The sequence below is a fragment of the Artibeus jamaicensis genome, unplaced genomic scaffold (assembly GCF_021234435.1).
Source record: "Artibeus jamaicensis isolate MK-2021 breed Jamaican fruit bat unplaced genomic scaffold, CSHL_Jam_final contig_2790, whole genome shotgun sequence".
In the NCBI taxonomy this organism is placed as follows: Eukaryota; Metazoa; Chordata; class Mammalia; order Chiroptera; family Phyllostomidae; genus Artibeus; species Artibeus jamaicensis.
This window is the reverse complement of record NW_026521616.1, coordinates 713,762-728,957: the sequence shown is the minus strand read 5'-3', so window position 1 is coordinate 728,957 and position 15,196 is coordinate 713,762. Positions and strand designations below refer to the sequence as shown.

Genomic DNA, 15,196 nt, shown 5'->3' with positions numbered 1-15,196 from the left:
CTGTGGAGTGTTTGTGCTGAGAAAAATGTAGGGAGCAGGGGTACGCTTCTTTGTTCTGGGTAGCTTCTGTGAGGTGTGTGTGCACATTGTATCAGTCTGTGTGGCAACTAGATTTTTTTAGGTACACTACGTGTGTGGTACAAGCATGTGCAACGTGGACGCTATACTTAAGGTGTGAGGGTTGTATGGTGTGAGGGATTAATGGAGCGGACTGCTCCCAGTACTGGGCAGGCCTATGGAGACACATAAATTTGCGGGAATGAAATAAGAAAGCACAAACATAGAACTGAAAAATCTTAACCACTATAACTTTTGGGAAAAAGTGACCAAGACCCAAGCTCTATGTTAACATCTTTATTGCGCAGTATTTTTCCGGATCAGGGCGCTCCATCCGAGCTAGAAGGGAACGCTGCTAAGAGGCTCCGGGGTTGGGCGCCACAGGGCGGCTGAGAATTGGCAAGTCCTCATCAGAGGAGCCTGCAGGCGGAGAGGGCGATTGAGCCCGGCCTTCCAGGGCTGGAGGAACCTCAGAAGAGCCGGGATGGGCGGGTGGAGTGGTTCGAAGGGGTCTCTTCCCAACCCGGAGAGAGGTAGTAGAGTAGTTTGGGGGCGGAGCTAAGGGCTGCTGCAGGGTTCCGAAGGGATTGGGAGGGGCCGGAGCAGAGGGCAGTGTCAGGTTGAGAGAATGGGCGGGGCGGGGCTAAGGGCAGGGCTAGGGGCGGGGCCAAAGTGGGGGTGGGGTTAAGAGCTGGGGGTAGGTCTGGAGAGGAACTAGGGATGGGACTGAGGGCTGGGCCTGAGCGGCCGAGTTAAGGTTAATGTCTGAGATAAAGGTGAGGCACTAAGGTTAAAGTGGGACAAAGAGGGAAGAGCTTGGAAGGACCTGGGGTGCCTCGGAAGAAGAGCTCGGCTGAAGCTTAGACTTGGGCTGAGAAGGCAACACAACTTAGAACGCGGGGTGGGGGGGGCGGGGGAAGGTAGGTGGAGAGGCCGGACAAGCATGAGGCTTTGTTGAGGGCTGGACGGGAGCGAAGCTGAGATTGGGGTTTACGGTTGGCTCGGCCAAGCTAGAATTGGACCTCTGTGAGGAAGAGTCTTGTAGAGGAAAAACTGGACTAAGAGCTATGTGGGTCAGGACGAGAATGACGACTGAAAGGTGGACTAAGGAAAAGACTGAGAACAATGCCACCATCTGGGATGAAAGCAGCAGTGGTAAGGAGAGGGCGGGGCAGAAGATGAGGGGAGGGCTTAGAGCTCCGGCCTGGGCAGGGTGTGGGGGACCCAAGGAGGCAGTGGAAGCAGCCGGCCTGACAAAGGAGGAGGGGCTCAGGGCTAGGATGGGGCGGAGTTAGAGCCTGAGGACGGGCTCCTGGGGAGCCACAGACCAATGATTCAGGACTGGGGACTTTAAGCCTTTAACCTCTGTGTTTTGCTGAGGCTTTCTGGCTGGAGTGAGAGCGGTAACTCCTCTTTGCACAGCTGGGAGGCATTGCTGTGCAGTAGCCCGAGAAGGGCTGGGCCTGGCTGGAGCCCATGGTCCAGCGTCCAACCTGCCGCCGGGGCTTGGGAGGAAAGTTCTACTGACTCTGAGGGCCAAAAGGAGTCTGGAGGTTCCACGCGTGACATCACAATCGCCTTCAGATGTGGGCGGGGCCAGGGCTGCATTTCCAAGGAGACCGTGCACACTACCCCTGCTTTGCTCCCTCCTCTTCCCTCCTTCCCTTCCTGGTTTTTTCCTCCCTTCCTTTCTCCCTTCCACTTTCCTTCCCTCCTTCCCCTATTCAGCTGCTCTGGTGTCCAACCTGGAACCCCACCGTCTGTGCTGCAAGGGCGGGGAAGCTCCTCGGCCCTCAGGACTGGGAGGATTCTGTACAAATGAGCATCACCTGTGAGTTTTGAGTTAGGACCTTGTACCCCGTTTAATGTCCTGCTGAGAAAGAGACCACAAGCCTCCCTCTTCCTTTCAAGCTATCACCCACCCCATCCTGCCACGTGTCTGTTTGCTTCTGCCGCTGGAGCTCTGAACTGATTCAGTGAAGCTCTCTGATGTCTGTGAAGCTAGAAAGCAGGTTGCCTTCCTCAGACCTAGGAGTTACTAAATCCCACTCCTTGGAAAACAGATACGATTGTCAGGGCTTCTTGGGGCTTGGCGCAAGTCAGCCCTGCATCTAGGCCTTCCCATGGGGACTCTGGAGAGAACAAGGGAAGTGGAGTCAGACAAAGCAGAGTTTGAGTCCTGGCTCAGGGCCCCCTGGCCTGACCTTAGGTCCAAGCTGTGGGTAAGGGAGTCCGTGGGAATCAGGATTGGGAAAAGCCAGAGGATGGGGAATCGGCTGTGTTAGGGCTGAGCAGGTGTAGTAGGAAGGGACATCTGGCAGCACAGGTTTCGGATTGGAGTCCCAAACAAACAGCTGAAACAGCACAGATTATTGAGCCAGGAAGACTGGGTTCAAATCCTGCTCTGCCATCTATTAAATTGGGTCTTTGGACAACTTACTTATTCTGAATATCTCTGTCCTCATTCAGAGAATGGGCTGTGGCGAGAGCACCTAGAATCAAAGGTGTCTTTTAAAAGCCCAGCACAGTGCCTGACACTGTGAAGATGCTCACCCTGGGTCAATTCTTTTTCCCCAAAAAAGCCTCCAGGTTCGAACTCTGGGCAGAATTTCCACTGCCATAGCTTCTTTGCTCCAATAGAGGGTTTATTCTCTTTAACTCATGCATTTATAAGTGCATGAGTAGAATAGGCCCCTGGTGAAAAAGTTTGACACCCTGATTTATTCTATCAACCAACATTTATTGAGTACTTTCCATGTCCCAGGATCTGTAGAAACAGATGAACTATGGGCCTTGTTCTCAAGATGCTATAAATACATGAGGAACCCTGGCAGGGTAAAGGGGAACAAGCTATGTGACTAATCCTACTTGGATATCATTGTTCTTTCCCGATGAGCAGGTACTCCTGGGGAGTGGAAGGCAGAGAGGAGGAATGGAGAAGGGGATGGATGAGTGGGAGGAACTGATACCTGAGAAAGAAACCAGGACCTGGGTTCTGGGGCGAGGGCATGATAAGGAGCTACGTCATGATAAGGTAGTAAAATGCTGTTAAAGAAGAGGAACATGGTGGGCCAGTTGGCATTCTAGAAAACTCAGTTTGGCTGCATCTGAGGACTGGATGGAGGAAGTGAGACAGGAAGCAGGGAGGCCAGGCAGGAGGCTGCTGCAGTATCTGGGTCAGGGATAAGGAGCGTGTGAACCAAGCCAGAGGCAGAAGTGAGAGCAGATTGGTCATCAAGCTGGTGTAGGGATGAGGGAAAGGACTTCTAGCTGTGGTGGCTGCTGTTCTCTGAAATGGAAGAGACAAGAGGGGCTGGGTTGTGGAGGGTGGGGAGAAGATGGCAGGCTTGTGTGGGACCTGTTGGTCTAGGGTGTTTGGGAATGTCAGAGAGGATATTGGTCATGTGCTCAGGAAAGCGGTCAGGACAGGAGACCCACCCAGTTGTGCGTCATCTTATTGGTGGACACTGAAACCATGGACTTGGATGACGTTAGGTGAGACAATCTTGTACTCTGAGAAGGAAAGCCAAGACAGAACCCTGGTAATCACCGATTTAAGGTGTGCAGCCAAGATGTTAAGAAAGGCCACAAGTGAATCTGGGTTTCCCAGCATGAGCCTCTGCACGCTCTCTCACCTTTTTGCAGCTGGGCCTTAGTCTGACAGTGCTTCTACTCCAGTCAAGCCTGTCTGCCCCAGGGTGGGCCTCACACTCACCTACTACCGCTGCACAGACACACTGGCCCCGGGAGGAGGGGGCGGGGCTATTGCAGGGCTGGCCAGTCCCAGGCCCTAGTACTTTCCCGCAGCCCCGCTGGTCTTTTCATCTGGGCTACGAAAGAAAGAACTGAAGAGCTAGTCCGAGAAGAGAGAGAGGGATGAGAGAGGTCTGCATGCCAGCCAAAGAAACAGAGTATACAGGAGAAAGAGATGACTGGTTAATGGGGTGAGTGAGATAAGATGAAAAGGAGGCCAGTGGGTCTAGCTAGTGGGAAACTGTTGATAGCCTCGGCCTGGGCTGGTCTGACAGAGGGCCTGGGACGGCTGCCATGGGTAGGTGACCAGAAGGGAAGGGAAGGGTCTGGACTCACTGAAGGCAGTGACCTGGCCTCCTGACTGGGTCTAGTGAAGAAGCCATTCAACATGTCTGTTAAATGAGTGGATAAACTTGAATTGCAAAGGGGGAGGGAACGATATGAAGTGGTAGAGGGAGAAATAGGGCTCATAGATTGTTTTGTCGAAAGGTGTTCATAGCCTGTAGGGAAAAAAACAACCATTAAAGGAGAAAGTGACAATTCTGGCTGGGACCTAGAGTTCAGGTGCCTTGGGCAGGAGGAAGGAGGGATGCTTCTCCAGGCTGGGGGCGAGTTGACGGGGTGGCGGTGGCCACAGAGAAGGCTGGTGCAATGACCTGCTGAGAGGAACGGCAGCAGGGGAGGAGTTTCCAGGGAAGTGCTGAGGCTTCATTCAAACGTTCGATAAATTCTGAGTACTTACTGTCCTATGGAAAACAGGAGCCGACCAGGGAACTGCAGGAAGATGACCAAGTGCCAGTGAAGGCCCAGCTGCAGTCCCTAAGCAATCAGCTTCCCCTCCTTAAGCAGAACTCAGTTCCTGATGCCCCAAAGGATAAAGCTAATCTTGGGAAGCAGCAAAGCGGCAGACTCTGCCCTGTGGTTATTGACGCAGCTGCTGTCCCAGCTGGTGTTCTGCTGGGTCAACTTCTGACCCAGCTCCACACTCTATGACAATCACCCGATCTGCCCTTCCTTGCCTAGACTGGCTCAGTCCTATGATTCTTCCAGATTCAGCTTCCATTACGCTTCTTTCTGGGAAGACTTTCCTAATCTTACCCCGTCTCAGTGGGTGCCCGCGCTCTCTGCTCCCCAGGGCCGCCGACCGACCCACCGTTCCCCTATCTGTTCTGCACCACACCACTGCCACCAACTGTTCCCACAAACTGCATGCCCTCCACAACCTTCTCCCAGCCCCTTGAGAGTGGGGACTTTTCTTTTTTTTTAACCTCGGCATCTTGGACGTGGCTGGGGCCTGACACCTGGAGAGTCTCAGAAAATGTTTGATGAATAAAAGGCCTGGGGAGGGGGCACTGCTGCTGCCACTCTACTCTCTCAGATGTAAACAGGTTACCCAGCTGGGAGAGAGGACACCTGCTGGCTGCTGTGGCGTCTAGCACTGACGCATCTACCTTCTCCTCTGAAGGTGGGTCCAGGGGAATCTCTGGCCCCAGAGGTCCCCCCCACCCTTGACATGGGAAAGTTGACACTTGGTGGTAGGCAGGAGGGAGGGCTTGGTCCTGAAGGGGTTGCCCCACCACCCCACCCTCACCCCATCACCTATTCATGCCAGAGAGGGCAGGGCCCCTCTCTGGAGACCACGATCGCCCCTTTGTATAGCACTTTGTGGGGCAGGGTATCTTTGACATGTGAACTGAGGCATCCCAACAGCCCTGCAAAATAGGTGTTACCACCCCCCCCATTTTGTGGACAAGGCAGGAGAAGTAAAATAACCGGCCCTCAGTCACCCAGCTAGTGATAGAGCGAACACTTGGATGCAGGCCTACCTGGCTTCAGGTTCAGGACACTTGCCATCACTGCCCCTTGTCCCACTTCAGCAGTGCTGAAGCAGGCGGAGGTGGTGGTGGTATTGCAAGGGCCCACCTCACACACTGGTGAAGAAAGGGCACGAGGTAGGGGAGAGGAAGCAGAAAAGGAGGCCACCAAGTGGGTCAAGAGTGCACGGAGCACCTGGGGCCCTCACAGCCTGCGGGGGAGGGGTGGGGGCGGGATGTGGGGCAAGGCTCAAACCAAGCTGCGGTCTACTCATCCCTCAAGTGCTTTAAGGCCACCTGGACTAACACACCCTCCGCCTGGGTTATAGGAGCTCATGCCTGTGTCACACCTCGTAGGGGCTGGATCAGTCCTGGTCTGTTAAGGGGCAGTGAGCCAGCCCTAGGATCCCATGCCAGGCTGCCCACTACAGGCTGCCAGGAAGTCACTGGTACTTGCCCACTTGTTCCTCCCAAGGGGGACGGAGCCAGAGTCCAAAGGGACCTGCAGGGAGGTGCCTTGTCCACTCTACCCTAGTGTGTGAAATCCTGGGCACGTGGAGTCACTTCACAGGTTTACCTTTTAGAGGGTGGGAGGAAGGGAGACCCACAGATAGACTGGAGCCTTGGGCAGGGTCAGAGGTGAGGCAGCGCAGGTAGAGGCTGGGGGACTCCAGTGTGTGTCCAAGACTTGCATTCAGTTGAGGAAAAGATGTAGGGACCTGTCTCCAGGGCTTCCCCCTAATCCCAAACTCTCACTCCAGCAGCTTCTCCCCTGTGCCCTGGGAAATGGGACATAGTATCTGTGCAGCCTACAAGGGGCAGAAAGGGCTCAGGCTGGGCTAGATTCAAGTCCATGACTCCAAGGACTGGAAAGAATGGAGGAGTAGGAATTTGATGATTAAACAGCAGGGAAAGAATCAAGAGTGGGCATGGAAAGGGGAGAGAAGTGAGAAAGGTGTCTGGAGAGAAGGGGCTTGAAGAAGAGAGGTGGAAAAAACAAAGGAGCAGAGTCAAGAGAAGCAGTCAGGAGAACAAGACGTGTGGCAGGCCAGGCCTCAGCTGCCTTCCGGGCTGGAGCCACCGTGCTGCAGGCAGCCTTGGGGCCAGAACAGCTTCAGAGGCTCTGAGGGCTCAGCTGAAGGCCTCGTAGGTACTAAGGTTACTGCTACTGGCTCTAATCACTGGGGACTCTGAAGTGGCATTCCACAGTCTGCCATGGTAAAAGAACCATCCGTCCCCTACCAGGCGCCCTGTGAAGGTAGCAAACTCCCAGCAGCTGGGTGAAAGGCAAGCAAGAGTCAGCGGAGGGCCCCAGCGGGGCAGGCTCCCATGGGAGACTGGGGAGGGGAGGGAAAGGGGCAGGTGTCACGGGACAGCAAAGGGGATTTGGTGAGGACCTTGGTGAGACATTTTTTTGGGAGCTTGCAGGGGGCAGCAGATTCATGCAGGGGACTGGGGAAAGCAGTGCTGAGACCTGGAGTTACTACTGGGCTGAATTACTACCATGAAGTAGAGACAGCTCTGGGGGGTGTGGTGGCAGGTGAACGTGGTGCAGCCTTCAGACTGAGCTGTGGGGAGACCCACTGATGTGCTGCCACTGCCGCCACCCCTGTGTGACTCAGACTCCTACCCCTCAGGTGAATTCAAGGACATTGACAGGTGCTGCTGGAAACACAAGCAGTGCACGGGGCATCTCATCCACCCCTTCACCTCCGACTATGGTCACTACAAACTGCACCTGCACTCCATCAGCCACTGCGGCTGTGATTGCAGGTAAGGACCCTCCTCCTTGGGAGGCCCGCAGACCAGGAAACTCCGGGCAGAGCCAGGTCCAAACTTTCACTGGGGTTCCCTTCTTCAGCTCTGACCGAAGGCTGCCTGCCCAGCCCCAGCTTTACAAACCTGGCTCTACTCTAAGAGCAATGGGGAGGAGGTCTTTTTTTCGGCCTGGGCTGAGCCTGGAGTCACCACTGGGAAAGCCCACTGTCCTCAGGCTTCTGGCTCTGGGCTGCGGGGGAGTCCTGGAGGCGTGGGAGCCAGGCTGAGTTCCGTGTGGCAGGGTGAAGGACTACTCAGAGAAGACAAATAGCAGCAGCTCCCGAGACGTAGGCCCAACCTGTTCCCGAGATGTGGGCTCAACCTGTCTCAACATCATCCAGACCCCTTGCTTTGCAAAACTCATCCCAGAGGAAGAGTGTGTGGAGCGGTTCTGGTATGGCTGGTGAGTGCTGGCAGGCTGATGGGGGCTCTGCGGGGCACAGGCCCTCGCTCTCTGCCAACCTTCTCTTTCCCTGTCCTCTTCCCTCCCAGGTGCAAGAGCTACAGGCCTGTCTCTGTGGCAGTGATCCACCATCCCATCCACCACGAGTGTGGGGCAGACGACCTAAATGAAGAAGAGGAAGAGGAAGAAGAGAGCAAGCCTCCCATCCCGATCCAGGTGGGGCCCACCGCCACCGCACCCACCGACACAGGCAGAGGAATGGGCACAATCACGGGTACCCCAGACTCGGCGGCTCCCATCACCATCTGGCGCTCTGAGAGTCCCACAGGGAAGTCCCAGGGTAGCAAAATTGTCAAGAAGGTCAAGAAGAAAAACGAAAAAGAGAAAAGTGAGGAGGAGATAGATGAGAAGGCAAAGCTGAAGAAAAAAGTCAAGAAAGGCAAGCTGACTAAAAAGAAAAGCCCAGTTAAATCAGAACCTTCGCCTGCAGACTTGAGCAGATCAGCAAGCCCAAGGGAACTGGCCAGGATGTCAGAGTCCAGCCCGGACAGCAGGGAGGACCTGGAGAGTGAGGACAGTTACAATGAACAAAGGCGGGAGGAGCCCTTTAGCGATGATGTTGTGGAGTCTTCATCACCCAGAAAGAGAGAGAAGAACACGGTCCAGGCCAAGAAAGTTGGAGCGAAGGCCTCTCCAGTCAAGGTCAACAAGAGGAAATCTCCCCCAGCATCAAACCTCGGTTGAGGCCAGGGCGACCGGGGTGAAGAATAAATACGATCAAGCCTGTAGCTGATCCCTGCTGCTGTCCTGTCTCCCTCCAACTTGGCTACTTCTGTGGGTAGAGGGTGGGCTCTGGGCATAGCTGGAACAAAGGGGCTACAGGGCTGCAGGGGTTTCTAAAGGGCAATCCATCTTTCAAGAGGAAACCCATGTGAAGGTAGGCTGGAGGGCAGGGGTAGGGGACTGTAACAGCCCCTCTCTCTAACATCCTAGGCCCAGGGCAGGAGAGCATAGCTGGGTTGGGTGGGAAGGCGGCTTCTGTCTACTGGGACACTGGTCTCTGTTAAATCCACTCAGGGACATGTAGGACTGTCTGTAGTGATACTGCTAATAAACTGAACCTTTTAACCCACTCTGCCACTGTGCCTGGCCTTTCCCTCCTTTTAGTGGCCCTGGAGAAGGTGCTGGTAGACCAAAGGGAACATGATCTTATCAGCTGTGTGTCCTTCCTCCTGCTAGGCCCTTCTAGACCAAAGCGAACTGAACTGGATTCCCCACAGAAAGCCAGTCCCTTCCCCACTTCCCCCCAACTCTTACCAACCAAAAGGCAGAGATCTTGAAGGAAGAAAAGAAAGGAAGAGCCCTGGCTGGTGTAGCTCAGTTGGTCAGAGTGCACCAAAAGTTGTGGCTTAGATCTCCAGTCAGGGCACATACAAGAATTAACCAATAAATGTATAAATGAGTGGGGCAACAAATCGATGTTTCTTTCTTTCAAATTAATATATTAAAAAAAAAAGAAATAAATGAAAAGCAAGGAAGAGAACTCACCAAGTTTGGGCAGCAATGGCCTTTTTTGACTTCTCTGCTGAGCCTCAGGCAGAGGACAGGGAGTGGGAAAGCCTCACTTTCCCAGCACTACAGAGCTATGAGACAAAAGTCTCGTGAAGAAGCCAGGGAGGTCTGCAGCCCAGAAGAAAAGACCAGCGGGGCTGCGGGAAAGTACTAGGGCCTGGGACTGGCCAGCCCTGCAACAGCCCCGCCCCCTCCTCCCGGGGCCAGTGTGTCTGTGCAGGGGTAGTAGGTGAGTGTGAGGCCCACCCTGGGGCGGACAGGCTTGACTGGAGTAGAAGCACTGTCAGACTAAGGCCCAGCTGCAAAAAGGAGAGAGAGCGTGCAGAGGCTCATGTTGGGAAACCCAGATTCACTTGTGGCCTTTCTCAAATGTGCCACAGAAGCCCACAGATGCTCCCTGACTTACAATGGGTTTACAGCCTGATAAGCCCATTGTAAGGTTGGAAATATCGTCAGGTAAAAAATGCATTTAACACACCTGAACACCAAAACTTAGCCCAGTCTACTTTAAACTTACATTAGCCTACAGTTGGGAGAAAGCATCTAACACAGACACACTTTGAATATCTGTAGTCTACCCTGGTGCCTGGGGCTCGCTGCCGCCGCCGCCTAACATGACGAGAATATCCTGCTGCACCTCGCTGGCCCAGGAAAACAAACATTCAAAATGTGAAGTATAGTTTCTATTAAATATGTGTAGCTTTCACAGCATTGTGAAGTGAAAAAATCTTAAGTTGAACCATCATTAAGTTGGGGGCCATCTGTAGTAGGCAGTGTGGATGGGGGTGGCTGTGTGGGAGTTGAAATAATAAAGTAACAGCAGCTAACGTTTACTGAGGCCTTATAAAGTCCCAGGCACCTGGCCAAGGACTTTACACATTCTATTTGTCCTCACAGATGCCCTGATGAGGTAGGTATCACCATCTCCACTTGACGGATAAACTGGCTTAGATAATAGGAGTGCATTCCAGGTCACGGGGCTGGGAAGCGGAACAGGAAAATGACACCAGGCAATCTGATGCGGAAGCTGCCTGCTTTCCTGAGTCACTGCCTCTCTGAGGGAGTCGGGAACCCTTCTGAGCTCCAAGCACTGCTCCAAAAACCACCCCTGAAGAGCCAGAGAGGGAGAGAGAGGCTTTGCCAAGTGCTCTGTAGAAACACTGTTTATTCAAATGACAGGCAGGAAGCGGTGTGGCGGCAGGTGGGTGAAGGTAGTCAGGTGGGCAGGTTAGCACTGCAACCCTATGTCCCCTGCAATCCTGCTTTGATAGCCGCCCAAGTTGTTGGCGTCAGGGTCAGAAACACTTCCCCTCCTCTTCCTCCTGCCCCAAACTGAATAAATAGCATCTGTCTCTCCACAAGAGCTGGGGGAGACTCATGTGCTGAGCTTGCTGCCCCGTCACAGCCCAGAGTCAGGTGAGGGCAGAAGCTCAAATGGCTTGTAGGGGAGTAGAATATAAAACTGTTCCACTCTCACTCTCATCCTCTTCCTCCTCCTCCCTGCCACACTCCCTTCCCAGCCTGGTCCCAGGAGAGGTGGTCGGTGAGGGCCTGGTGTGGGAGAACTGTCGCCTAGCATACACTGAGCTCAAGTTTGCAAGGCCATCCAGCCTGTCGCCCATCCAGGCTGACCACCAAGGAGAACGTCAATTCACTCCACTTTATGGACAGAAAAGGAGGGGCAGGGAACGAGGCAGGCCTCTCCCAGCCTCACAGGTAACCAGAGTCCTAGGAGTAGGCCCCCTACCGATCCATCTCATCCAAGAGCGGGGTGGCATCGCCAGCAATGGACATGGGGGTGCTTTCGATCATAGGGCTGGGGGACGGCCGAGGTGTCAGCCGTTGCTTCTGTTTCCGTCGCTCTGCCTCCTTCTCCTGCAGCCACTGCTCTGCCATCTTCCCCCAGTCGATGGCTGCGTGGCTGTTGGACCTGGGAGGGAGAAGAAGGGGCTTTTCAGACCGGAACTCTCCTGCGGCTCTCTAGAAGGAAGCCTTCCCAATCAGTAGTGAACATCCACCCTTGCAGAAATGGACCTCGTACCTACGGGTGGCAGCCGTGGCCAGCTGCCACAATGCCCTCCTCTGTCACCTTGCAGAAAGCAGCCCTCAGTGGAACTTTATTTGGGTCATGGCCCTCAGAAGACCCAGAGTACCTGCCTATGCTAAGTCCCTTGGTCTCCCAATGTAACCTGCCCTCACCGAGACCCTGCTCTATGCCACCATCCATGTACTTACTTTGGCTGCTGCTGCCGTTGCCGAGAGCTGGAGGAGGGCTGGGGCTGGGCCTGGGCAGACTGTGGGGTGGTGCTGGCCTGGAGCTGGTGGTACTGTGGTGTGGTGATGGGCTGGCTTGGAGTCGTGTAGGAGTAGCTGGGGGTCATTAGTGGCGTGGCCACTGGCTGCTGGGCTGGCGTTGGGAACACCTGGAGGAGGGTGAACAGTTAAATGGGAATGGGCTTGTGGCACATTTATCCTTCCCATGAGCTTCTGGAAAGCTGGAAATCTGGGCTCAGCACAGAGCTTTCCAGCCGACCCTCTCCTGAGCAGCAGAGGCAGCCCAGTGGGATGGGACTGGGCACGACAATAGGGCCTCCCAGTCCTGACCCCTTGAGGTTTCTAGTGGCTTGAGGGTTCCAAAGACCCCAAAGGACTCTGTAGAAAGGCCAGGCCTTCTCTTACCCCTTCTCCCCTCAAATGGGCCTGAGGACAAAGAACATCTGTTGGAGACAGTTCCTAAGGCCCATCTGTGCATGTCAAGATGGGCACTGGCAGTGGCCAGTCTGTGGACATCTAAAAGATGACTAATCCCTGTCACTCTTCCCCACCCTCTGCGAAGAGCTTCCTCCCCAAGCCACGTACGTGGTAAGCGCTGCTGCCTCCTCCACTGCCCCCATAGCCATACTGGCTGGAGGCCCACTGGGCTGGGGTGGCATTAGGGTTCTGTCCTTGGCTTGTCACAGCAGCAATGGCACTGAACATTTGTGAGGTCATGTTCTGGGGAAGTGCATTCACAGCCCGTGTCAGATCTGTAAGCACAAAGAGGTGGAAGGTGGGCACATTAGAGGTGAAAGTCCTCCCAACTTTATTCCTCTGAGCCACAGTCCCAGGCTCGAGCTCCTTACCCGCAAGGTTGATGTTAGCTGGGGTAGCATTGATAGAAGCAGGTGTCCGGGTCCTGCTGCTGCTACTCGGGGTGATTCCTACAGGAAATAGCCAGAGTCAGTAATGTTTCTGGTTTCATAATTTAGGGGACTGAAGGAAGCACTGAGAAAAAATGAAGATAAATAGGCAAAGTAGATGCAGGAACTTCCTAATGCTACGAAGTTGGAGTAGGAGTAAGTGAGCTGAAACGACAGACTATGTTTCACTCCCACACAGAAGGCTATTAGTGATTACCTTGGGTCAGGGGCTAAGTGTCCCTCCAACCACACCCCAGAAGTCAGAGAGTACAACTCACCTGGTACGGGATCCTGGTAATGGTCCTTAAACCATCTGAAAAGCCCATTCACAGTTGGGAAGATTTGGCCCCGGTACCGGAATCCTTCTGGAGTCACCGTTACATACTCTATCCTGGGATTTTGGAAGGAAACATGCATCAGATACCACTTGGGACCAGCTGTGAGAGAGCGGCCAGAACAGATCTCCACCATGTGAAGTAGTCACACTGGGTGCTAGGGGAAAGAAGAGATGAAAGAGCCAGTCCCTGACCCTGTAAAAGGAGGCCGCACTCTGGGGAGGTGAGGTGTACATAGCAGAGTACGTCAAGGCCAGGAGTCAGTAGCCCCTGGTGTGCTCTGTACAGGTCACCAGAAGACTTGCTGGGGGCTGGGCCACCATCCTGGGCTGCAGGTGAGGGTGAAACTTAGGTCACAGAGAGTCAGGGTTGGAAGGGGCTTCCAGGGCAGCAAAGCACAACTCCCCATGACCTGGAATCTGGAATCACTTCTGGAAGGTGGTCAGTCTGCCCTAATTCAACACTTCGCAGAGCAGAGCGTGGATAAGAGGATGGGCGCTGGGTTCGCACACTCAGTTCTAGTTCTAGTTTCGGCTCTGCCATTTATCACCTAGATGACTGTCCAAAGTTACTAAAACATGAATCTCAGCTTCATTTGTAAAATGAGGATAACAGCTCTTAAACCCACAGGGTGGGCGTGAAGAACAAATGAGCCGGTGCATGTAAAGCACTCACTGCATAATATTTAACACAGAGCTGTGCTTGATAAAGAACAGTTGTCAACACACGGTGCTGTTGTACAAAACACTTAATATAAGCGTGGCGAAGCTCTCATTTATATTAAGCTAAAACATGCTTAATGATTTTCTACTCAAGTGTTCCTTCTGCAACCCAAGAGTCTGTGCCCCTTTCCACAAGAAGCTATCACATTGCCCCTGCTCCTGGTTGAAGGTTCTGCTTAACTGTTCCCTATGCGACAGTTGACAACCTCCACAGAGCCCTGACTGCAAACCCCTGGAAGCATGATGATGAGTCAGAAAAAGCTTCTCAGAAATGAGCATGACATTCCAGATGTGCCCAAGTTATGCAGGGGCCAGAGTCTAGAGCCTCTTGTCATTTGGCTACTTAGTCCCTTACTAATATTGGCTATGCTGTGCATCATGTACAGACAGTAAAGAGATCAGAGCAGAAATGCACAGGCCTTGGCTAAGGGCCAAAGGGACGATGGGGGCACAGAGAAGGCTGGTATGGTTATCAGTCTGGGTAACAAACACAAAGAAAATAGGTCTAAGGAAATTAGACTTTTTCCTATTCAGGGTGAGCAGCAGAGGGACCCAGATAAAAGAAGGCTGGCCTCTTAGTCACACAGAAAGGGAGCAGAAAAGGTCAATGGTAGGAAGAAGATGCTCTCCTGACCTGCCCCTTCTGTGCAGGGAGAAGTCAGCACACTAGAACAGCAAGACACCGTGTACAGAGAGCTCTGGCAAGGGTGAAGCACACAGTGGAAAGGAGAGATGGGTGTGCCGGCCCCCACCTCTGCCAGTCAGGTGGACAGACTATCTGATGATTTCCATTACTCCTTGGGACGGGGAGGAGAGGCAAAGGGAACTCGTTTCCACAGGGTTGAGAAAGGCATCTTTCTTATTGAAGCTTTGCCTTCTGCCTCTAAATTATCATCCTCTTATCCCACCTCCAACCTCCGCCTCTACTCTAAACAGATACAAGGAGAAAGGCAGTTAGGCAGAACCAGAGGCTACTCTTCAGGGCCTCTGCCTCCCCTGCCAGCTTGTCTGTGGACCCCGGCGGCAGCACCTTCTCAGCACCAGTGCTCACCTGGGTTTACCCCGGGGCTGGTATCCCAGTAGGAACTTGCCGGGCAGTTCCTTGCAGGCACAGATGAAATAAGGGATGAAGGTGGGCTTCTCCTTCTTAGTTTTGATGAGCAGCTCCTCTAATTTCTGGGGGTAGAATCAGGGGGAGAGGTTGGGATAGCAGCATGCTTGGTAGACAATGTCTGGCGCATACATGGCTGTACACCTCCTTCACCAGCTGAGGGACCCCTACACTAAAAGAAACTCATACATCCTCAAGTGACTGGTGTCATCCCTCAAGGGGCCCTGTGCTCACCTTCCGGTCCCCACCACTGCAGTCCTGATAATACTTGTGGTTCAGAAGGTCTCGGGCAAAGGATGCCATGGGCTGGACATAGCGGGCAACGATCTCATCCAAGTCTTCGAATTCCTGTGGGAAGAAGGGAAAGGCCTCGTGTGTCCTGTCCAGGGCTGAGAGACTCCTGGCGCTTTATCAAATCTCCTCGGACTAGAA

General features: G+C 53.7%; 2 protein-coding genes across 8 annotated transcripts in view; one reads left to right on the top strand and one right to left on the bottom strand.

The window, feature by feature from the left end:
* Positions 1-749: 749 nt before the first annotated feature.
* Positions 750-8,638, top strand: PROCA1 (protein interacting with cyclin A1). 5 transcript variants are annotated; one of them, XM_037162881.2, is made up of 6 exons: positions 750-1,212; positions 1,786-1,888; positions 5,189-5,275; positions 7,262-7,397; positions 7,684-7,845; positions 7,935-8,638. In XM_037162881.2, the coding sequence occupies exons 1-6, from the start codon at positions 1,183-1,185 to the stop codon at positions 8,587-8,589; spliced, it is 1,173 nt and encodes a 390-aa protein (XP_037018776.2). In that variant the 5' UTR covers positions 750-1,182; the 3' UTR covers positions 8,590-8,638. The 5 variants fall into 5 exon arrangements, with proteins under 5 accessions (XP_037018776.2, XP_037018777.2, XP_053518731.1 ...); XM_037162882.2 differs by lacking the exon at positions 1,786-1,888; XM_053662756.1 differs by lacking the exon at positions 5,189-5,275.
* Positions 8,639-10,565: 1,927 nt separating this feature from the next.
* Positions 10,566-15,196, bottom strand: part of SUPT6H (SPT6 homolog, histone chaperone and transcription elongation factor) — a 33,470-nt gene continuing 28,839 nt past the window's right edge. For all 3 annotated transcript variants that reach the window (XM_037162773.2, XM_037162772.2, XM_053662755.1), the window contains 7 exons: positions 14,999-15,112; positions 14,705-14,829; positions 12,875-12,987; positions 12,540-12,617; positions 12,277-12,443; positions 11,653-11,840; positions 10,566-11,347 (listed from right to left, as the gene is read on the bottom strand). In XM_037162773.2, the coding sequence (XP_037018668.1) occupies positions 11,161-11,347; positions 11,653-11,840; positions 12,277-12,443; positions 12,540-12,617; positions 12,875-12,987; positions 14,705-14,829; positions 14,999-15,112 (972 nt within the window). In that variant the 3' untranslated portion in view covers positions 10,566-11,160. The remainder of the gene's footprint in view (positions 11,348-11,652; positions 11,841-12,276; positions 12,444-12,539; positions 12,618-12,874; positions 12,988-14,704; positions 14,830-14,998; positions 15,113-15,196) is intronic.